The sequence below is a fragment of the Coregonus clupeaformis genome, chromosome 5 (assembly GCF_020615455.1).
Source record: "Coregonus clupeaformis isolate EN_2021a chromosome 5, ASM2061545v1, whole genome shotgun sequence".
Classification (NCBI taxonomy): domain Eukaryota; kingdom Metazoa; phylum Chordata; class Actinopteri; order Salmoniformes; family Salmonidae; genus Coregonus; species Coregonus clupeaformis.
The window spans coordinates 15541192-15564596 of NC_059196.1; the positions used below are offsets into that span (position 1 = coordinate 15541192).

At 43.5% G+C, this 23405-nt stretch overlaps 2 protein-coding genes across 3 annotated transcripts in view; both read left to right on the top strand.

Annotated features, from left to right (window-relative positions):
- The first annotated feature begins 5568 nt into the window (after positions 1 to 5568).
- Positions 5569 to 13160, top strand: poldip2 (polymerase (DNA-directed), delta interacting protein 2). 2 transcript variants are annotated; one of them, XM_041875146.2, is made up of 11 exons: positions 5569 to 5790; positions 8444 to 8525; positions 8887 to 8984; positions 9104 to 9203; positions 9313 to 9388; positions 9684 to 9791; positions 10159 to 10304; positions 10677 to 10703; positions 10870 to 10995; positions 11280 to 11359; positions 11793 to 13160. In XM_041875146.2, exons 1-11 carry the CDS (start codon positions 5609 to 5611, stop codon positions 11905 to 11907), a joined length of 1140 nt encoding a protein of 379 aa, XP_041731080.1. In that variant the 5' UTR covers positions 5569 to 5608; the 3' UTR covers positions 11908 to 13160. The 2 variants fall into 2 exon arrangements, with proteins under 2 accessions (XP_041731080.1, XP_041731085.1); XM_041875151.2 differs by having other exon boundaries at positions 5570 to 5790; positions 8450 to 8525.
- A 1416-nt stretch (positions 13161 to 14576) lies between these two features.
- Positions 14577 to 23405, top strand: part of LOC121563129 (leucine-rich repeat-containing protein 75A-like) — a 40211-nt gene continuing 31382 nt past the window's right edge. The window contains exons 1-2 of the mRNA XM_045215492.1: positions 14577 to 16043; positions 21914 to 22051. Coding sequence (XP_045071427.1) covers positions 15789 to 16043; positions 21914 to 22051 — 393 coding nt within the window. The 5' untranslated portion in view covers positions 14577 to 15788. The remainder of the gene's footprint in view (positions 16044 to 21913; positions 22052 to 23405) is intronic.

Genomic DNA, 23405 nt, shown 5'->3' on the forward strand with positions numbered 1-23405 from the left:
ACCGTACATCGTGAATAAAGAGTTAGCGTAACTATGCGTTCAAACAGGGCTGCAATGAAAACGAATGGGCCTACAACTAATGTGTTAGCATCAAGCTTTGATTGACGAGCGCAGCAGAAGGGTTGAGTCGGAGGAGAAATGGCGTCCCTAGACAAGGCAAGAACTAGATGTATGTCAGGAGAAGTGTAGTACTATCATAAGGAGAGTTATACTTGGAATACGGAGGAGGAATGGAGGGAAAAAGAGAGGCAGAGGAGGTCTAAGAGAGAGAGGGAGGAAGACAGTGAGCTTGAGTCAGTTAAGAATGGCGGGAAAAAGGGAGATGGTTTGTTAAAGAAGAATGGTAGAAAGTGTAAGCAGAGTGAGTTGAAGACAGGAGGAGAAATGGTAGGTGTGGTGAAGTTCTCGGAGCCCGAGGTTTGCACCGAGGGTCAGGATAAAGATGAGTCTGTGACAATAGGAGTGAAGTTTTTGGAAAAAGTGGACCCTTGCCTTTTGGCTGATCCATTTGTGGTTTCAGGGTGGGTGAAAACAAAAGTTGGGTGCTGTGGAATCAGTGAGGGTAACCAGAAGTGGTCTAGTGATAATTGTTTGTGTTTCTGCTGGTCAGAGGGAGCAGGCGCTCCGTGTTAAACTAATGGGGGAAAGAAATGTGAATTGTTTTGCTCTCAATAAAAGGGCGCCATTGAAAGGTGTGATTACTGGGGTAAGGGGAAGATTCCCGGTGTTTGTGATGCTCGTCGTTTGGTGAGACGCAGACAGGGTGGCGTGAGTGGAGAAACAGAAGAGTCATTGAGTTTTGATGTTGAGTCTTTGCCCGACAAAGTGATGTTAGGATATATAAGTTATCTGCTATGAGCTTTTGTGCCGAATACATTACGTTGTTACAGGTGTCAAGCTTATGGGCAAGTGGCAGCAGTGTGTATGAGTGAGGTTCCTAGGTGTGAGAAGTGTGCAGAAGGGCATGAGATAAAGGAATGTGTAGCATTGGGGAAAGTAGTGGTCTGTGTTAATTGTAGGGGTGACCATGGGGCTGGGAATCCAAAATGTCCGGTGCGAGAGAGGCAGGTTGAGGTTTCCAGGGTTAGAGTAGTGCAGAAGTTGTCATATGCAGAGGCAGTGAGGAAAGTAGAGGAAGATGGGTCAAGGGGGAGGGATCCTGAGAGGAATGGTGTGAGTAGTAGATCTGTACCAGTACATAGGGATAAACCAACAAGTGATATATGTTTCAGTAAGATTTGTTTTTTGGCATTTATTGCAATGGTTATCAACTGTACTGCAGGGATGGAAGGTAAGTCGCAGAAAATAGAGGTTGTGGTGGCAGCTGCAGAGAGGTATTTGGGTGTGCGAGACTTGACATCAGAAGAGTTACAGTGTGTGTTAAGTGGTGGTGTCCCAGTAGGAATTAATAGATTTAAATAGTGGAGTATGGTATTTATTATTATTATTATTATTATTATTATTATTATTATTATTATTATTGTATTCATTTATTTTTTTGTTTTTTTGTGAGTGTAGTGTTAGATGGAAGTCATTTTTTTAAGCAAAGTATAATGGAGTTATACTCCAGTCTAGTAGGTGGCGGTAATGCAACATTTACTGGATACCAACCGCCGTTAAACCTCATTGAAGAAGAAGAGGAAGAAGAGGAAGAAGAGGAAGAAGAAGAAGAAGAAGCTTTGATTGACATAGCAATGGACAAATAGTATTTGAGAAAAGCTGAAAAAACGCACCCATTCTGGCGCAATCTTTACTTTGTTCCGTGTTACGACGTATCACTTTAATATAAAAACAACGACCTAGTTATACGTACGGATAGCCAATTTAGCCAGCTACAATAATAACTGGCAGTTTGTACCACTGACGTATATGTTTCGATTAGCATTCGAACCATATTGAATATTTTCGGCATTGATCATGAAAAATGTAGAATAATGACAAAGATGATGGTAGCAAACGCATCAACATTAACCCAGCTAACGTAAGGCTAACTAGCTAGTATGCAGGGTCGTCACTAGTTACCACAGCCACAGTCATAAACCCCGCCAATTTCTACAAATTATCTTCTTAAAATGTGATTTTAAACCGAACCTTATGCCTAACCCTAACCTTAAATTAATTTTAAGTTTTCATGAATTGTTATAGCCAATTTTGACTTTGTGTTTGTGCTATCTAGTGGAAACCAATATAGTATGCATCTATCTGCCTGTCAGCTAGCTAGCTAACCAATCATATGCAGATGGCTAGCTAACAATATAGCTGCCTCTGCTCCATCTGTGAATCAACGTGGGTGAACAAAGTTTCAAGTTTTAATGTCACGTGCACAAGTACAGTGAAATGCCTTTCTTGCAAGTTTTAAACCCAACAATGCAGTATTCAATATCAATGTAGTACTAAAAGTAACAAGGTAGAACAAAAACACGAGAAATAAAAATAAGAAGTAAGATGAACATGAGAAAGTAAGAAGCTATGATACAGTGTCAGTTCCAAAACCATATTTACAATGTGCAGGGAGACTGGAGTGATAAGAGGTAGATATGTATAGGGGTAAGGTGACTAGGCATCATGTATGATAAACAGTAGCAGGAGCGTAAATGAAGATTGTATGCGTGTGTGTGTAGAGTCAATATAAATGTGTGTGCATGTTATGTGTGTGTTGGAGTGTCGGTGTGCGTGAGTGTGTAGAGTCCTGTGAGTGTGCATAGAAACAGTGCATTTTTGGGGGGGAATACAAGGGTCAACTCAGATAGTCTGTGTAGACATTTTGTTAGCTATCTAGCAGTCTTATGGTTTGGGGATAGAAGCTGTTCAGGAGCCTGTTGGTCAGACTTGATGCACCGGTATCGCTTGCCATGCGGAAGCAGAGAGAACAGTCTATGGCTTTGGTGGCTTGAGTCTTTAACGATTTTCGTTAAAGCTAGCAAAGCAAACAACTTGATACAATTGAACAAAAAATGTATGCAAATGTAGCAACAAAATATATATATATAAACTCAGCAAAAAAAGAAACGTCCTCTCACTGTCAACTGCAAACTTAACATGTGTAAATATTTGTATGAACATAACAAGATTCAACAACTGAGACATAAACTGAACAAGTTCCACAGACATGTGACTAACAGAAATTGAATAATGTGTCCCTGAACAAAGGGGGGGTCAAAATCAAAAGTAACAGTCAGTATCTGGTGTGGCCACCAGCTGCATTAAGTACTGCAGTGCATCTCCTCCTCATGGACTGCACCAGATTTGCCAGTTCTCGCTGTGAGATGTTACCCCACTCTTCCACCAAGGCACCTGCAAGTTCCCAGACATTTCTGGGAGGAATGGCCCTAGCCCTCACCCTCCGATCCGACAGGTCCCAGATGTGCTCAATGGGATTGAGATCCGGGCTCTTTGCTGGCCATGGCAGAACACTGACATTCCTGTCTTGCAGGAAATCACGCACAGAACGAGCAGTATGGCTGGTGGCAATGTCATGCTGGAGGGTAATGTCAGGATGAGCCTGCAGGAAGGGTACCACATGAGGGAGGAGGATGTCTTCCCTGTAACGCACAGAGTTGAGATTGCCAGCAATGACAACAAGCTAAGTCTGATGATTCTGTGACACACCGCCCCAGACCATGACGAACCCTCCACCTCCAAATCGATCCCGCTCCAGAGTACAGGCCTCAGTGTAACGCTCATTCCTTCGACGATAAACGCGAATCCGACCATCACCCCTGGTGAGACAAAACCGCGACTCATCAGTGAAGAGCACTTTTTGCCAGTCCTGTCTGGTCCAGCGACGGTGGGTTTGTGCCCATAGGCGACGTTGTTGCCGGTGATGTCTGGTGAGGACCTGCCTTACAACAGGCCTACAAGCCCTCAGTCCAGCCTTTCTCAGCCTATTGCGGACAGTCTGAGCACTGATGGAGGGATTGTGCGTTCCTGGTGTAACTCGGGCAGTTGTTGTTGCCATCCTGTACCTGTCCCGCAGGTGTAATGTTCGGATGTACCGATCCTGTGCAGGTGTTGTTACACATGGTCTGCCACTGTGAGGATGATCAGCTGTCCGTCCTGTCTCCCTGTAGCGCTGTCTTAGGCGTATCACAGTACGGACATTGCTATTTATTGTCCTGGCCACATCTGCAGTCCTCATGCCTCCTTGCAGCATGCCTAAGGCACGTTCACGCAGATGAGCAGGGACCCTGGGCATCTTTCTTTTGGTGTTTTTCAGTAGAAAGGCCTCTTTAGTGTCCTAAGTTTTCATAACTGTGACCTTAATTGCCTACCGTCTGTAAGCTGTTAGTGTCTTAACGACCGTTCCACAGGTGCATGTTCATTAATTGTTTATGGTTCATTGAACAAGCATGGGAAACCGTGTTTAAACCCTTTACAATGAAGATCTGTGAAGTTATTTGGATTTTTTCTTTTTTTGCTGAGTTTATATGTTTTATTGTCACATACAGCGGATAGTTGCAGTGAAATATAACGTTAGTCTTTTTACCTGTGTATGAATGAATGATTCACAGCAAAAGACTGAAAGTAAAACCTCATTCTCACTCTGCATCAACTTTTTTCTGACTTTCTTGACTGAGCGCTGTGTCGTCAATGGCACCAGGTGAATTCAAGGCAACACATTATTGAAAGCTGTAGCTTCACTTTGCATGTTGTCCATTATGAAAATATGAGTAATCCAAAGATCTATCATTATTCAAAAATCCACACAGTAGTGTTAGCTAGCTAGCTAGTAGCCTAGGGCAGGATGTGTTTTTGACAGAAGAAGCCCCTCTTTCATTCTAGAGTAGGAGGGTACATATGCAAATATCAGGTGAATAGGCAAATACAAGATGAACGGTCATTGGTCCATTATAATCAGATCGCTGTGTGACCTTATGTGGCGGCCAAAAACTCCATCCCACTCATACAGGCTTAAATTCCAGGTGTTTAAAAAAAAAACAGCTCTTACACAAAAAGGGTATTATCATAATTTACACAATTTCAGTGTTATTTCGACCTCATAGTACATTGACATTGAAATAACACTCTGAAATTGTGTCTGACTGCACTGGGCCTTTAAACTGAAACACTTTGAACACTTGTAAACTGCAACAGAGTACCTGATGCTAAGATTAACTTTTTAAAGGCCCAGTGCAGTCAAAAACGTGTTATTCTTGTGTTTTATATATGGATTTCCACACTAGAAGGTTGGCATAATACTGTGACATTGTGAAAATTATGATAATGCCCTTTTAGTGGGGGGCTGTTGTGGTGGGATGGTGTTTTGGCCTGCCTGGAGACATGCAGTAAATTATTTAATAGACCAATAAGAGAGAGATTTCCAAACCTCTGCCAAAAACAGTTAGTTTTCAGTTTTCCCCTCCACACTCAGAACACTCCCAGACATTCCTAGCTAAATTCTTGCTTGAGAAATGTCTCTTTGCTAGGAATATTTTTGTTAATTTTTTACAATTTTAATTGAAAACAATTACAGTAATGTACTTTATTGTTACCCAGAAGTGATTTGATATTGAGATAAAAATGGCTGCTTTGGACCTTTAAATCAACTTTGAAATTCGCACGCGTTTATACACGTGAGCCTCGGAGTGCATGTGCAGAAGTAGGAAAGATGGCTGCTTGTGCAATTCGACGAGGTTTTCTGACTGCTGTCAGTAAATACAACAAGAAACACACACATAGAATATTGAGTGTTATTGAAGGGAGTAGTGGACTTGAGGTGAAGAGACCCCGGTTACCGTGTTTAGCATGTGGATTGCCCAACATTCAGCAGACGAGGTTCATGTCGTCACGGTAAGGGGTACCTTCTAAGCTAATGATATGTCCTAGCTAGCTAACGTGAGTTAGCTAGCTAGCTAGTTTATCCACGGTCTTGAATGCTGCTCAATGATGCATCATTGATGCTGCCACCGCTAACTAGAAGATTGACAGCTAGCTAAGCTAGCTAGAGTTTACAAGCAGTGAACTTCAGTTCTCTCGATATATATATATATATATAGAAAATAAATGCTCTGCTAATTAAATTAAATTATTGCGCAACACTTGGCAAGGAGTCAGCTTGGATAGAAACTTGCAGAAACAGGAAGGTGCCTAGCTATAATTTATGATTGGCAAATAGTTTGCATAGAGCTACAACGTTAGTCACATTGCACGAGCTCCTGTTGTCAGACAAATCAATTCGTTTGTAGTATATCCCAATTTACATATCGAACTCTGTCATATCAAACAGTGTCATATGTTAGCACTTTGTTGCACTTGATAACACACACAGCTTATAGATAGACCTTAACTTACAAGCAGAGCTGTGCCTATTTTCAGTATTCATAACTAGACTCACCGAGACCGTTTCTATCTACAAGCCATCAGACTGCTGAACACTTGAACTGGATTGACCACCTACTCTGATTCTCTGCGCTCATGCACACACCCACACATAGTGTATTTGGAAAGTATTCAGACCCCTTCCCTTTTTCCACATTTTGTTAAATTACAGCCTTATTCTAAAATTGATAAATGTTCCCCCCCTCAATCTGCACACAATACCCCATAATGACAAAGCAAAAACAGTTTAGAAATGTTTGCAAATGTATGTGTATGTGTATATATATATATCACATTTACATAAGTATTCAGACCCTTTAATCAGTACTTTGTTGAAGCACCTTTGGCAGAGATTACAGCCTCGAGTCTTCTTGGGTATGACGCTACAAGCTTGGCACCTGTATTTGGGGAGTTTCTTCCATTCTTCTCTGCAGATCCTCTCAAGCTCTGTCAGGTTGGATGGGGAGCGTTGCTGTACAGCTATTTTCAGGTCTGCAGAGATGTCCGGGCTCTGGCTGGGCCACTCAAGGACATTCAGAGACTTGTCCCGAATCCACTCCTGCGTTGTCTTGGCGGTGTGCTTAGGGCCGTTGTCCCGTTGGAAGGTGAACCTTCGCCCCAGTCTGAGGTCCTGAGCAGGTTTTCATCAAGGATCTCTCTGTACTTTGTTCCGTTCATCTTTCCCTCGATCCTGACTAGTCTCCCAGTCCCTGCTTCTGAATAACATCCCCACAGCATGATGCTGCCACCACCGTGCTTCACCGTAGGGATGGTGCCAGGTTTCCTCCAGACGTGACGCTTGGCATTCAGGCCAAAGAGTTCAATCTTGGTTTCATCAGACCAGAGAATCTTGTTTCTCATGGTCTGAGAGTCCTTTAGGTGCCTTTTGGCAAACTCCAAGTAGGCTGTCATGTGCCTTTTACTGAGGCGTGGCTTCCATCTGGACACTCTACCCGAAAGGCCTGATTGGTGGAGTGCTGCCGAGATGGTTGTCCTTCTGGAAGGTTCTCCCATCTCCACAGAGGAACTCTAGAGCTCCATCTCCATCGGGTTCTTGGTCACCTCTCTGACCAAGGCCCTTCTCCCCCGATTGCGCAGTTTGGCCGGGCGGCCAGCTCTAGGAAGAGTGGTGGTGGTTCCAAACTTCTTCCATTTAAGAATGGAGGCCACTGTGTTCTTGGGGAGCTTCAATGCTGCAGACATTTTTTGGTACCCTTCCTCAGATCTGTGCCTCGACACAATCCTGTCTCGGAGCTCTACGGACAATTTCTTCGACCTCATTGCTTGGTTTTTGCTCTGACATGCACTGTCAACTGTGGGACCTTATATAGACCGGTGTGTGCCTTTCCAAATCATGTCCAATCAATTGAATTTACCACAGGTGGACTCCAATCAAGTTGTAGACACATCTCAAGGATGATCAATGGAAACAGGAGTCAAAGGGTCTGAATACTTATGTAAATAAGGTTTTTCTGTTTTTTATTTTTAAGAAATTTGCTAAAATGTCTAAACCTGTTCACTTTGTCATTATGGGGTATTGTGTGTAGATGAGGAAAATATTTAATCCATTTTAGAATAAGGCTTACGTAACAAAACTTGGAAAAAGTCAAGGGGTCTGAATACTTTCCCGAATGCACTGTATATTGTACATACATTCTACACGCACACCACGACTGCTCTAGACTCTTATTATACACTGTCTGATTTGTGATTGAGATTTAGGCCAAGGGGGATGACTATGAGATGACCCATGTGTGTTCCTGTCATCTCAGTGCTCATGTTATGTATTGCATGTACTATGTTCCATTTCCAATCTGCTACAACACTTGGCTATGTGAGACTAATGTAGGCCTACAGTGTGATGTAGAGGTCTTCTTGGCTCCATAAAGTTGGACCCAAGAACAATCAGACCTGGACATGATCATTTAAATAAAACAATTTAAAAGGGGAACAATCAGACCTGGACCCGACGACAACCAGACCCAACCCGTACTCTTCCGGGTCTAGACAAGACACGATTTTGACCCGAGTGGTCTCAGGTATTCGGGTTCGGGTGGACCCGTGAACACCTCTAGTGTGAGGTGATTTTGCTCCAGGTTGTCATAGTGTGGCCTGTGTTTGGCAGGAACAGGCCAGAGGGGAAGGTTCTGGAGACGGTGGGAGTGTTTGAGGCGCTGAAGCAGCACGGCAAATATGAAACAGGCCAGGTAAGAGAGCCAGCGCCATGCAGTTTACCCACCCAGACCAGAACTATTTGTCCTGTCCTTCCCTCTTCATAACCATAATCATCATATTTTGCCTCACTGTCATAGGCCTAAATATTAGGGGCTGGCTTGATTCCCAGACACAGAGTATGCCTAATTCTGGACTAAATAGAGATTTGTCATTAAGTTTGCTTTTCAGTCCGGGACTAGTCTTAATATGTGTCCGGGAAAAGGACCCTAGGCGAATGGTGGTCCTGTACAATAAACGTAGGCCTATGTCGTCCAGTGTATGTATACTGTAGTTGCCCTTGTCACAAAGTTATTTCCAACCTCAAGTCTATGTTTCTCCATGTTCTCTCCTCAGCTCTTCCTTCATAGTGTGTTTGGCTACAGAGGGATTGTGTTGTTCCCCTGGCACGCCCGTATCTATGACAGAGATGTCATTCCTCCCATGTCTGACAGGTGCGTATCACATCTCCCACCGGTAGGGCCAGGAGTTTTTATTTTCTTAGATGTGTGTTCTATGTTGTATTTGAATGGGTGATTTGTCTGATTTTTAACACCCATGTTCCGTCTTTCAGCAAGCCAGAGCCTCCTGGTTCACATGGGTCAAAGGAGGTGAAGGGGAAAACTCATAGCTACTACCAGGTCCTCATCGACACACGGGACTGTCCTCACATAGTACGTTACCTCTGAACACTACCAATGCAATGTTCATACTGACTAGACCTAAATGATGACATGTGCCAGACTGCCGGTCTTCTAGTTGTTTCTCCTGTTGTGTTGACAGTCTCAGAGGTCTCAGACAGAAGCAGTGACGTTCCTGGCGAACCATGACGACAGCAGAGCCCTCTATGCCATCCCAGGTAAACAACATGTTCTGCTGCTCCCTATGTCGTAAATGGCTACACGCTTTGATTTCTTTTCAAACAGGACAATTTGCTAGCAGAGTTGTAAAAATAATATTTTTTTTTCATTCCCCCACCACCCACAAAAATGCTTTTGAGTTGTTATCAGCAAATGGAACTCAGTGTGTATGAATAATCTTGGCTGCCATATGATTTTGTATAACTACCCTAGTTACTTCCTTGTACTACTTCTGTCCCTGCCAGCCTCCTGACTGACTGACATTCTGCCTGGCTGTCATTGTGTGTGTTTCAGGTCTGGACTATGTGAGTCATGAGGACATCCTGCCCTACAACTCCACAGAGCAGGTCCCCATCCAGCACGAGCTGTTTGAGCGCTTCCTCATGTTCAACCCTGACAAAAGTAAGCGCCAGCCACTCGCTGCTTTCCAGTTTCCACGTATCATTTCATTGTACAGCATAGTATACATTGAGTGTACAAAACATTAAGAACACCTGCCTAATATTGGAAAGTGCAGGAGTCCTTCATGTTTTCTACACTCAGTGTACATTTCCAGTTATTTTTGGGAACATTCCCAAATTCTAACTTCTGTAAAGTATACCATTTTCAGTTTTAAAAAACATTCAGGAGTACTATGAAGTGTTCAATGTTTTTTTTTTAAACATTCACAGGTACTGTAAAGTATACAATATATCCAGTTATTTTGTGAGCATTCACAAGTGTGTAGTGTGTGTTAGGACTGTGTAAACTGAGTGTCCTGTGTGTCCAGCCAGCCCAGCTCCCCCGTTCAGTGCGAGGGACACTCTGAAGGCATGGCAGGAGAAGAACCATCCCTGGCTGGAGCTGTCCGACGTGCACAGAGAAACGACGGAGAACATCAGGGTCACCGTCATCCCCTTCTACATGGGCATGAGGGTAAAGATGATGTCGCTGTTGGGCTCTTTCTCAAAACTCTGTCCTCTCATTGCCGCTTCTTTTTATTGCACTGATCTGAAAGAACTGACCCGGTGAAAGCCAGTGTAATGATGAGCTTCCACCATATTGTTTTCACCTCAAGTCTTTTTCAGTCAGTGCAGATGAACGGGAGGACAGGTTAAGACATTGAGAGAGAGCCTCAGTGTTCCTATCAAATAAATATTATGCCGGATCCTATGAGCTCTTTCCGTAACTCACCCCTTTCAATAATGTTCTGCTCGTCCCTGAGTCCTCCCACTCTGTTGTGTTATTCTTATGATGATCTTGAATCTGCCTACGCACAAGGAATAAATACTGTATTTTCTTTCTCAGGATGCTCAAAATTCACATGTTTACTGGGTAAGTTACCTTTTACAATTCCCTGAAAAAGGACAAATAATTTCAACTTTTACTAATGTATGATGTAGGCCTTGTATATCCAGTCAAGGACACAAATGTAGACTGTAAGAACAGCAACATAATGTGTACCAAATTCTGCTGCTGATATGGTGTATGTGTCTCACAGTGGCGGTACTGCATCCGCCTGGAGAACATGGGCAGTGAGGTGGTGCAACTGAGGGAGAGACACTGGAGGATCTTCAGCCTGTCAGGCACCCTGGAGACGGTCCGAGGCCGGGGGGTCGTAGGCCGGGTCAGTAGTACAACCACCACCACACAATGGAATTACAAACTCTCAATGGCTGTGTCGGAAAACGTTACTAGCTGGCAAAATACTTTCTTCCTCTGTCCTTGTTTCCTCAATTCCTCTCCAAGCCCATTGGATGAGAGGATCTAAGGTCCCTTCCTTGGGCAACCTCCTCCAATGAGCTTTGAGGGAACAAGGACAGAGGAAGCATATATTTGACACAGCCATTCAAAACCGTATGTTACCTACACGACTGAGTAGAGACCATAACCAATAGTTTTTGTCCCCAGGAGCCAGTGTTGTCCAAAGAGCAGCCAGCCTTCCAGTACAGCAGCCATGTTTCCCTTCAAGCACCCAGTGGACACATGTGGTAAGTACTTCCCAGCTTACCCTTGGCTTCTACACACAGGAACATGACAATGGAACTGTATTATTAACATGAGTTAAGAGTATTGCTGTGTTAAACGTCTTACTGTAGGTCGTAGAAGCAGCACACACAGCAGTACTTGAAATGCAGGTTTATGGATGTTCTGGTCTAAGACTGACTTGTTAAACTGGTTTAGCTATTTGAACCTGTTCCTTGTGTTAAATATAAGCTGGGGAAACCGTGCTATGGGATTTGATTGATGTTTGAGTGATTCTTGTACAAATTTACAGGCAAGTAAACAAACAATTTTAAACACAGGAGTAAACGCAAGAGTAACTCAAGCTTTCCAACATCAAAAATAAATAACATCAACAACCTTTCTCACATTTATTACGGAGTTGTGATGGTCAAGATTCTAATGATGCTCTCTGTGCAGGGGGACGTTCCGCATCGAGAGGACGGACGGCTCCCACTTTGATGTGCGCATTCCCCCGTTTTCCCTGGAGAGTAACAAGGATGAGAAGGCACCCCCTGCTGGCTACACCCTCTGAGGCAACGCAGCATCACGGCCACGTCTCTCAGCGCAGTCTGACAGCCAAGCCATCCTTCGGAATGGATCAAAACCCTTCCTCTGCTTTTCCTCGTTGAGATTTTAAGAAACATATTTAATCGAGCACGTTGAAATGAGATGTTCAATGAAAAGGGACATAATGTCCTCCCAACACTTGTAGCTAATGAAAACTTGAGCTTTTTAGTGGAAAGGAGAAGGACAAGCGATCAGTCACCGAGGTTGTTGCTTGAGATCGTTCTGCATAGGCAGAATGGCTCGGTGAGCACTGATGCTATTAGCTTTTATTATTATTGAGTGGGAATAAATGAAACCATCTCTCAGCCATAGTTGCTTGACCCAGAGGTACAGGTCTAATGCCAGGCTCCCTTGGTGTATTTGATTGGTGTTTCTAAATAGTTCAAATCAGCGGACCTGGTGGGAAACCATTTGAAAGGACTTTACTAAAGCCAAATAGAACATGTCCAATAGTAGCCCTACTCTTTAGACCTCAGTCAGTCAAGTCTAGACCTCATGTTGCTCTCTGATGTATAGTATTATGAAAATTCCTCGTGAGTGTTGTGTGCCTGTTTGGCTTGTTTGTCACTTCTTTGAGCCTCTGTGATGGGGCCTGTGGTGAAACATGTAGAAAAGGGAACGAAAACCTTGGTTATGTCTCAAATGGCACCCTATTCCCTATAAAGTGCACAGGCCCTGGTCAAAGTAGTGCACTATGTAGGGAATCGGTTTCCGTTTGGGATGTTGCCCTTAAATGTAGTAAGTGAATACAGAAGGAATCGGTGAGCTAAGGATGTCATAGTGACCCACATTGATGTTACCAACTGTAGGTTTGTCTGATATGAGGGCCAGGTTCAGGAGGGTGCAATGTTCTGTTTCAGATAGGAATGTCATGCATGGAGCAGACATGGTTCCTCATTCTACATGACAGAGAATCATGTCTGTTCCACACAATGTATTTATATCTGAACATTTCATATTGTTGTGCCCTACTGAATTTGACCATGGTGTGTGTTGGTGAGGGAGGTGTCTGGGAGACTGACTGGCTGCAATGCTGCTCGAGTCTGTAGTATCCATACCTTGAGTCAGTTCTGTGGGTTGAAGTCTCAAAGTTTGAGTTTGCCTTGTTAAGGGAGGAAACTAACTTTTTGATAGGTGGTTTGAAATTACTGTCTAATGGTTGAATGATGTTCTGTAAAATAAAGTTGTAAAGAAAAATAAATATCAATTTTAAAGAAATGGTCAGATATTTACTGTATCGATCAGCAAATGGACAGTGTTAGTCTACCCCAGGGTTTCTGTCCTTGGCACCCAAAGGGGTGCACGTTTTGTATTTTTGCCCTAGCACGACACAGCTGATTCAAATAATCAACTAATCATCAAGCTTTGAGAATTTGAATTAGCTGTGTCGTGTTAGGCCAAAAACCAAAACGTGTACCCCTTGGTGTCCCGAGGACTGAGTTTGGGAAACGCTGGTCTACCCTATCCCTGCAGGAGAGTGGGGCATTTGGCTGACGCTGCAGCTGACAAATGGAGCTGTGTGCACTCAGCGTATTAGGACAGCACAAGGTCATACGTTTCCCCCCCTCTTGCTGTTCATATAGAAACCTCATATCTGAAAGAAATCCAGTTCCATACTAACCACAGGCAATCACCCAGATTTGAGTTTTTGAAGCCATCATGGGCAGACACTATGAAACTTCATTTAATAGTTTCTAATGCATTTGAATAGGGCAACTAGCTCAGCTGATATATAGCACGTACTGTTGCTATACGTGTAGTTCCTTCCAAGGGAAGGTTAGAGTATACAGATGGTAAATATTACTAGATTATGCGGAACAGTTATCGTGATCACTGAGAGCAAGCACACTGCTAGACCAAAACCCCTACAAACATGCCCCCATCTTTCCTGTTGTATCTCTGACCTGTGATTTGGTTCTTGCTGCGCATCTTGAAATCATATGATTGTGTGGTCCATTTTATTATTGAACATGAAATGAAAATGTTATTTGATGGTATATTGAATATAATTTTTACTCCCAGTTCAATTCTAACTGATGACAGTGTGTAGCCTATCGGCTGCAGGGATTTCTATTCATTTTAAATCCGAGAAATAGGCTACTTACATATTTAGAGAAAAAAATACTATACTATGCTTAACTATTCTTATAGTTTAATACTACACTATAATGCTATAAAACAATACTATGGCCCTAAAATAAGAAGATACAATATGTAATTCCACGCAGCCAACACCAGAGGTCAATATAATGCAATACAATATTCACGTAAACAGACCAATGCTGCAGATTTATGATGTCATTTGAAATACTGCTATTACGAGACTAAAAGTTGCTGTTGAAGTGGTCTTTGCAATGTGCTTATTGTACAAGCCAAGGTCATAATGTTATCTAAGTATTTGCATGTCATAGTTCTGAGTGTGTTATTGAAGTGTTACGTTATTGTAGGCACTACCACGTCCCCATACACCGTTCAGAAGAAAAGGCAAAGATATCATGGATTGGCCTAGCTATAGTTGTTGCAATATCCTCTTGGCAGGACGACTTTGTAGTGGGGAGCAGCCTGCCCAACCCATCCCTCAGTGCGAGGACTTGAGGAGAGAATCGCTCACGCGCCTGCTCCGGTCAGCTCCTCTGACAGTGCGCAGCCTATAATTCAGTCCGGACAAGAGACACCTTCAACCAGGTCCCGGACTCTACCCGAGGCTACTACTGAGGCCGTTCTAACAGGACATGCCTCGAATAGCGAATCATAGAATATAGGAACAACGATTCCAATATCTTGCAAAGGAAAAGGTTGACATCACATGTGAATGATTTGGAGAGGCAGAGGGGTATAAACAAACGGAGCAGATAAAGATGTTTACATTACCATGCCCTGTCTCCATCGCCACCACCACATTCGTATAGCTTCCTCTTCATTTTCTGCACAGACGCAGAATGCATTGAATAATTGATTAAAAGGGAAGAGGAATCCAATGTGGACGGGAGGAGAGGAGACACTCGTGACACTGACAGTCACATCAATTTAGGAGCGGCCCTTAAGAGGATGCCGTTTATATTTGAAGGGCAGAAATGAAGTCATCTCCAGGATAGCACCGGCCACTGTGAGCGAATGCATCCGACCGGAGTTTGCTGGCGATCTGCGGGACTGCTGCTCCCCGTATTTGCGTCCATGCTGCGGGAATCATCCTCCGAGCTCTTCCCGACTTGAGGGGCTTTTACCAGCTTATTGTTATAACAGTGAATTCGTTAAAATGATTTCGTGGTCTAGAAGACGGCTATTCCCGAGGCTTTTTTGCAATATTTGTGTCATCGTTTGCTAAAAGACTCTGCGCATAGAGAGCTGATCATATTTCACATAGCTCTGACATTTTTATCCTAACAAAATTCTGTAGAAAACATTTAATTATTTATAGGCTATGTTCCGTGAATTGCATAACAAAAGTTTTGGCTTGTGTCCCGGGTTGAAGAGTGTAGGCCCTATGGGGTTAAGTGTGTGTCTGTTTGTGTTTATAGTAGGCACGCGTAGCAGCCAATTCGCACAAGTTTATTATGTGAGTTAGACATTTTATTACAATTTGAATGAATGTTTTGGAGGTTGTTTCCCCCACGGGTATCGTACTCTAACAGCTGGACAGTGTACCATTCACTAGGGGACAGGTGTGTTGTCCAACGAGTCAGGTGGGGAACGAACCCAGAGGTCCTATCCACTTTAAGGCCTCTTGACTTTATGTGTGGGGGGGTTTAATGTTTAGTGCAAAAACAAATATTTGTATGCAAGTCAGCCTTGCATGACTGCATGGGGGAGCAAGTCATTTCTTACAGAAGATTCTAACATCGGAACATGGGCACCAAACAGACCAAAGGTGCTGGGTGCCAAGACGCTGGGCCCAGCCCACAGCACGGGTGGAAACGGACCCCTACCAAGGAGAGGGGTGACATCTTCACCTCCTTCATGTTGAGGTCAGGGGACCGGCTGTGTCATGGAGGGACCCCTCTGCCCTACCAGCGCCGCATAGGCATGATCCAGGAGATGATGCTGATGGCCAAGCAAGGCAAACAGGACAAGGCCACAGAGATGCTGCAGACACTCCGGCAGGTGTGTGTACGTGTGTGTGTTTTAATGTAAGTGTGTGCGCACGTGTGTTTATGTGTATGTTCTTGACTGTGTGCCTGTGTGTGTGCCTGTGTGTGTGTGTGTGTGGTGTGTGTGTGTGTGTGTGTGTGTGTGTGCTTGTGTGTTCAAAAAAAAATGTGTGTGTGTTTGCCTGTGTGTGTGTTTATTTATGTCTGTGTATTTATGTGTGCGCACGTACGTGCACACGTGAGTTTCATCTACTGTAAGTAAGCATTTCACAACACCTGTTGTATTCGGGGGATGTGACAAATAAAGTTTGATTTGATTTGATACTATAACCCCAAATCCCATGTCAGTTCACTGCAAATCCTAGTCTGAGTCTAGATTACATCAAGTCCTTCACTAGGTCAGGGATACACAGATGGGAGGGAGGTGAGCTTCAGAGGACAGAGGAGGGCAGACAGATGGACTGATGCAGAGACAGGTAGAGAGGTGTGATCATCAGAAAACTGGTTGTGCTTTCTCTCAATGAGGTCGTGATTAGCTACCACAGACACACTGACATCGTGTGCCCCAGCACACCTCACTTTAAGGGACAGACATAGCTAGAGGGACTGTCTTTCCGAGTGAGGAGAGGATGTGAATACTAAGCAAGACCAACTCAAACTACACCTCCATTCTATGTCACACCAGAGTCGTGTTCACTAGGCACGAAACGGAAGAAAATGGGAAGAAACGGAGAGGTGCTACCTGAACTTGTCTAATATGAAACAGTCGTTGTTGTCGTTTTCCGTTGAACAATGTTATGAAATGTTTTGCTACGATGTGCCCTGATGAATACGACCCAGCATTCGAATACAGTCAAATTACCAAAGGATATTAGGTAAACTTAGATGACAGATATTCATTTACACCAACAGCTATCTACAGTATCTGCTCTTGTTCTGATACCATAACAAGCCGATGAGATGCATCCTGCAACTCTCCCATGTCCTTCCCGCCCCGCACCTCCTTTGCCCCTCTGTCCATGGTTTTGGTGAGAAAGCATAACTCATCCTGGGCTGTGTCATGTTGCTGAAACAGATGCCCAGAGGCTCGCCTTCACTGCTGATGTAATTAGAGGAGTGGCACACTTTATGGCCCCTCTGTGATGGCATTCAGCCTGGCTCGATCGGCCTGTGGGAGGATGGAGAGAGAGAGACCTTTACACTTTATGTTGAATATCGGACATGATTTCATCGATTGGTTCATTCCTTTTGTTGATATCACCCTCAAGGATTATTGATTTTAATTACTTCAACACTAGGTATAATTTGTTACGATCAAATTATTGTCTCACGTAGACAGCCTGGCTGTCATATTGTCTCATTCCCTGTATACATTTCGAGCTTTGCAAAAATAGAAGCCTGGAAATAGAGGCTATGTTCCAATCAATCCATGTAGTATCCAATCTCAGAAGATGGAGGTTCCAGTATGGGAGGCGCCGGCTGTGTAAACTTAAGGCTTAGGGGTTATCCTGTGGATCATAGTGGTGAGGTCAGACAATCCTCACCCATTAAGGATTTTTGGTGCACTCATTGATCGTGTCCCCGCTTATAAATATCTCAGCATCTAGATTGACAAAAAGCTATTTTTCAAAAAGCATGTTGATGAGTTAGAAATTAAGAATTAAAATAGGCTTCTTCTATAGGAACAGGTCTTTCATTAACTAGCAGAAAACGAATCATTCAGTCAACATTCATTCCTGTTATTGACTATGGCAAAATAGTCTATATGAATGCAGCTGCCACTGTATTGAAGCCATTGGATGCAGTTTAGCATAGCGCATTGCGCTTTATTACAGGCGATTGGTTCAGTACACATCATTGCATTTTGTATCAGAAAGTAGCCTGGCCCTCTTTGAAGTCTCGTAGAGTGATGCATTGCACTCTTTTTGTCTATAAAGCCTTCTTGCATAAACCTCCACCATACCTTACCTCATTCTTAACCTTCAGATGTATAAATTACCAGACCTGGACTCAGGGATGGCTAACTCTGGAGATCCCTTCCATCTCCACCGAGTTAAGTAAATCTGCTTTGAGTTTTTTTGCGCCTCATGTGGAATGAGTTGGTGCAATTCAGGCGGATGTTAGATGGACAATGTGTTTGTTTCAATCTGAACAATGTGTTTGTTTCATATGATTGTGTTTTGCTCTTTGTGTTTTGTGTTTGCTTTATATGTAATTGATGTGTATATAGATAAGTATAGTGTAATTGTTGTTTATTGATGTGTTCACGCAGGGCTCATCTGCGAAAGACACTGTGGTCTCAGCATGACTCCCTACTTAAATAAATAAAATCCCTGCTGGTTGTGGTTCAGAGATCAGAGCCTCTGTTTACAAAGCGTCTCATAGTAGGAGTGCTGATCTAGGATCAGTTTTGTAATTTCAACCAGACTGAATTAGATTATAAGGATGAGGGGACCTGATCCTAGATCAGCCCTCCTACTCTGAGACACTTTGTAAATATAGGCCCAGGCTGAGCTGAGATGAGGCCAGGAAGGGACACACAGTGGATTATCATGTCATTATCAATCCCCTAGCTCCAAAAGGGTTCTTCGGCTGTCCCCATAGGAGAACCCTTTTTGGTTCCAGGTCCCTTCTTGGTTCCAGTTAGAACTCTTTTGGGTTCCCTCTGTGTAAAGGGTTCTACATGGAACTGAAAAGGGTTCTACCTGGAACCAAAAAGGGTTCTATGGGGACAGCTGAAGAACCCTTTTGGAACCTTTTTTTCTAAGAGTGCAGAGGGTTCCCCTATGGGAACAGCAGAAAAACCCTTTTAGGTTTTAGATATCACCTTATTTTCAACACACACCTGCTACACTTAAGTGATAATGCCAGAGAAGCCGGTGTTTGGAGGATATATTGGCACAGGTGTTGTTAAGCCCGAGACGAAGTCAAGTGCCGGCACAAATCTAAGGTTGCTACCCAAGTCGGATGGTCGTTTGTTCTATCGGTTCCGTTGCCAGAGACGCGACCCAGTTGTTCAGTCCTTTTGTTCTGTATCTATGGACGCGACCCAGTCATTTGTTCTAAATGGTCTATTGCCATACTGGCTGGCAACGTTCTTATCCCTTGCTTGCTAGCTAGCCAACTACGGCTATCTTACAGTCACGTCAAACAGTGCAGCCAGAATAACAGCAAAGTAGCTGCATTTACGTTTGTTTAAGCTGTTTTCTAGTGACATTTATTTGGATACATCCATAACAATGAGCTAATGATGCGCTATTTCGCCTGGCATAGAAAATGTGCTCTCTCGTCAGGACACTGTTGTCCAGAGGAGCTAGCCAACAACACAGCTAACACAATCACTTCAAACTGAAGCTGGAAAGACCGCAAACTAGCTGCATTTCATTTAGTTTTAACTGTTTTCTATTGACATTGTATATCCATAAAATGATGCCAGCTGATTCATGATTTCGACTGGCTGAGAAAAGCTGTTTGTCTGTCTGTCTCCTCCCGACTCCCAACACGTTCATTACTATGGGACAGCTAGAGATCACATTTCAATATTGAAACAATGTTGCAAAGGTCGGAGAGACAGACAGCAAGGTTTATACAAATCTCCATAGTTGAAAACCAAATGCTAGTCTAAAATAAATGGGAGATAATTTCTAGATGCTTTTTATAGTGGAGATCAAGTTAATAAATTGCCTGGCTGGGCTGATGAGACAGTGGATTGCACAGTGAGATGGAACAGAGTAAATAGGCATTTCAACGTCATAGCTTTAGCAGGTGGTAACTTGTGGAATAGACACCGGCTGGAATACGGTTTTAACCAATCAGCATCCAGGATTAGACCCACCCGTTGTATAATATAGTATAATCACCATGCCCTGAGTCCACACAGCAACAGGTTGATTAGAAACTAAACTGTTGATTCTGATGCTGTTACTGTTTTTCCTGCTAGTTAATTTGGGGGTAGAAGACAGAAAGAGAGAAATGGATGTAGAGGGAGAGAGACTTAGATAGAGAGAGTGTGAGAGAGACAGAGGGAGAGAAAAGAGAGAGTGATGTGGGGGGTAGACAGAGAGTGCCTGTTCTTCGAAAAAGACGGAGAGACTGAGAGAAGCATCTCAGTTCACTGGCAACCAGGTGCACCCCGTTGTTGCCCGGATACCATGGAAATTCCAATTAAATGGGAACTGATTAATGAAGGGGCAGCTCTGTTAACACCTAATGTACCGAAAAACTCTTAATTTCTCCTCCTGAGTCCGTTTGCAGGGTTTTTACAGGGAGTCCACTTGATGATGAATGTGACTAATTGATATGGGAGGAATACTCTAATGAAAGACAATTTATTGTCCTCACTTCCCCCGCTAACCCTCCCACTCACATCACAATCACCACCACCACCACCACCACCACCTTACAGTTCAAATAATTTTGCGGCTTTAGTTGTCATAGTCATTCATTTTTAATAGCGGACTATTGACATAAAAAATGCATGGCCTTTTCTTGACTAGAGGGACTAGCTGCTCAAATGTCATTTTGTTCTTTCCGCCCTTTCTCTCTCTCCACCTCAAAGTCTCACTCTGCCTTTGCCATGTTGTTTTTACCTGGGCTAGAACCATAGACCACCCCCATTCCCCACTACCACCCCTCGCCCCTCTCCCCTCACCAATTTGTGGCCAACCTGTAAATGCAGGTACCTAAACCTGCTGTGTTCTGCTCTGCCGAAGATAACACACAGAGATGGCAGATACATTTCCATTTAGGGGTTATCTATTTGCATAGCTGCTTGATTTCTTATCGCTCGCTCGGCTGGCACTGGGAGAATTGCCTCCCTCATGTCCTGTGACTCATCCAGCTGTCGTGGATGCATACACCCGCACCCGCACACACACACACACACACACCCTCAAACGGCCGCACGCCACACAGTTCTAACGTTATTCTGGATGTTGCCTCAATGCTAGGGTAAAAAGCAAAGAAAGAAAAAAAAAAAAAAAAACTCAATGTTGTGTTTGTATTGAAACTGCTATGATGCACCTGTTGATATTTCTGGAAGTGAAGTACACGTGTAATAGCGAGTTGAGTTGTCTAAACCTCCTCTGAAGTGGTTGGACTCTAACAGAAGAATGCAGTTGAGGGGTGTCTGTGACTGTGTCAAGGCTCTGATACTCATTCAGGCACACACCACAATGGGGAGAGAGAGAGAGAGAGAGAGAGAGAGAGAGAGAGAGGGTTTGTAGACCCAGTAGCTAACCTCAAAATAGCTGCAAAGACAAAAAAACAATCCATAGTCTGCCATGGATTTAGCTTCAGATAGAAACCTGTGGGAAATAGTGTGTGTTCATGTCAGGGAGCCTAAGCAAATTCAAGGTCTTTGCATGAATTGACAAAGCCTTCCCGTGCCTGAAGGAAAAGCTTCAAGCATTAATTAGTCGTATTCAATTTGACAGTCGGGCTGCTGACATGCAGCAAGCACTCTCACTTTCATGGTGCCGAAATCTACTATCTGTTAGTATTTGAGTCAACACTACTTGATCAGCAGGTTTAAGTGTTAAGTTTTCTTAGCAATGGTACATTTGTGGGTGTTCACACTTTTGCTCATCCCACCTCTGAGTACAGGTCAATAAGGATGTGTGCTAGTTTCCTGTATGTCAGTCAGTCACTGTCACATAAACTAATGTAATATTGATATATTGTGTAGAGATTAATTCTGTGTACTTTGTAGGGCCCAGAGGCTTTCCTGACAATGTGGTATAACCGGGAAAAATCCAGGGCCTGAGTTATAGGCTATAAGTAGGATACAGAGTTTTTCCTGGTCCATTCACATGGTTTGTGAAAACTGCTGGCCCTAATCATGTAACATTGTTCTACATCTCTCCTGTGTCTCTCTCTGTGTAGGACTTGGGGATGGAGTCCACGTCTCTGGATGATGTGCTATACCGCTACGCCAGCTTCAGGAACCTGGTGGACCCCATCACCCACGACCTCATCATTAGCCTGGCCAGATACATCCAGTGTTCGCCCAAGACAGGCCCGGTAGGACACCTAATACTCCATACACACATGAACATGTTAACACACATACGTGCAAGTACACATACAGTACCAGTCAAACATTTTAGAACACCTACTCATTCAAGGGTTTTCTTTATTTTTACTATTTTCTACATTGTAGAATAATAGTGAAGACATCAAAACTATGAAATAACACATATGGAATCATGTTGTAACCAAAAAACTGTTAAACAAATCAAAATATATATATTTTAGATTTTAGATTCTTCAAAGTAGCCACCCTTTGCCTTGATGACAGCTTTGCACACTCTTGGCATTCTCTGAATTAGCTTCATGAGGTAGTCACCTGGAATGCATTTCAATTAACAGGTGTGCCTTTTTAAAAGTTAATTTGTGGAATTTATTTCCTTCTTAATGCGTTTGAGCCAATCAGTTGTGTTGTGACAAGGTAGGGGTGGTATACAGAAGATAGCTCTATTTGGTAAAAGACCAAGTCCATATTATGGCAAGACAGCTCAAATAAGCAAAGAGAAATGACAGTCCATCATTACTTTAAGACATGAAGGTCAGTCAATCCGAACATTTCAAGGACTTTGAACGTTTCTTCAAGTGCAGTCGCATAAACCATCAAGCGCTATGATGAAACTGGCTCTCATGAGGACCACCACAGGAATGGAAGACCCAGAGTTACCTCTGCTGCAGAGGATACATTCATTAGAGTTAACTGCACCTCAGATTGCAGCCCAAATAAATGCTTCACAGAGTTCAAGTAACAGACACATCTGAACATCAACTGTTCAGAGGAGACTGTGTGAATCAGGCCTTCATGGTCGAATTGCTGCTAAGAAACCACTACTAAAGGACACCAATAAGAAGAAGAGACTTGATTGGGCCAAGAAACACCAGCAACGGACATTAGATCGGTGGAAATCTGTCCTTTAGTCTGATGAGTCCAAATTTGAGATTTTTGGTTCCAACCGCCGTGTCTTTGTGAGACGCAGAGTAGGTGAACGGATGATCTCTGCATGTGTGGTTCCCACAGTGAAGCATGGAGGAGGAGGTGTTATGGTATGGGGGTGCTTTGCTGGTGACACTGTCTGTGATTTATTTAGAATTCAAGGCACACTTAACCAGCATGGCTACCACAGCATTCTGCAGCGATACGCCATCCCATCTGGTTTGCGCTTAGTGGGACTATCATTTTTCAACAGGACAATTACCCATAACACACCTCCAGGCTGTGTAAGGGCTATTTGACCAAGGAGAGTGATGGAGTGCTGCATCAGATGACCTGGCCCCCACAATCACCGACCTCAACCCAATTGAGATGGTTTGGGAGGAGTATGACCACAGAGTGAAGGAAAAGCACCCAACA

Excerpts from the sequence above, each read along its gene's own strand:
- poldip2 (XM_041875146.2), top strand. The coding sequence starts at position 5,609 with ATGGCTGCTTGTGCAATTCGACGAGGTTTTCTGACTGCTGTCAGTAAA. Across the intron at positions 10,305-10,676 it reads CCTTCTACATGGGCATGAGG|GATGCTCAAAATTCACATGT; the intron begins GTAAAGATGATG and ends TTTCTTTCTCAG. Across the intron at positions 10,704-10,869 it reads AAAATTCACATGTTTACTGG|TGGCGGTACTGCATCCGCCT; the intron begins GTAAGTTACCTT and ends TGTGTCTCACAG.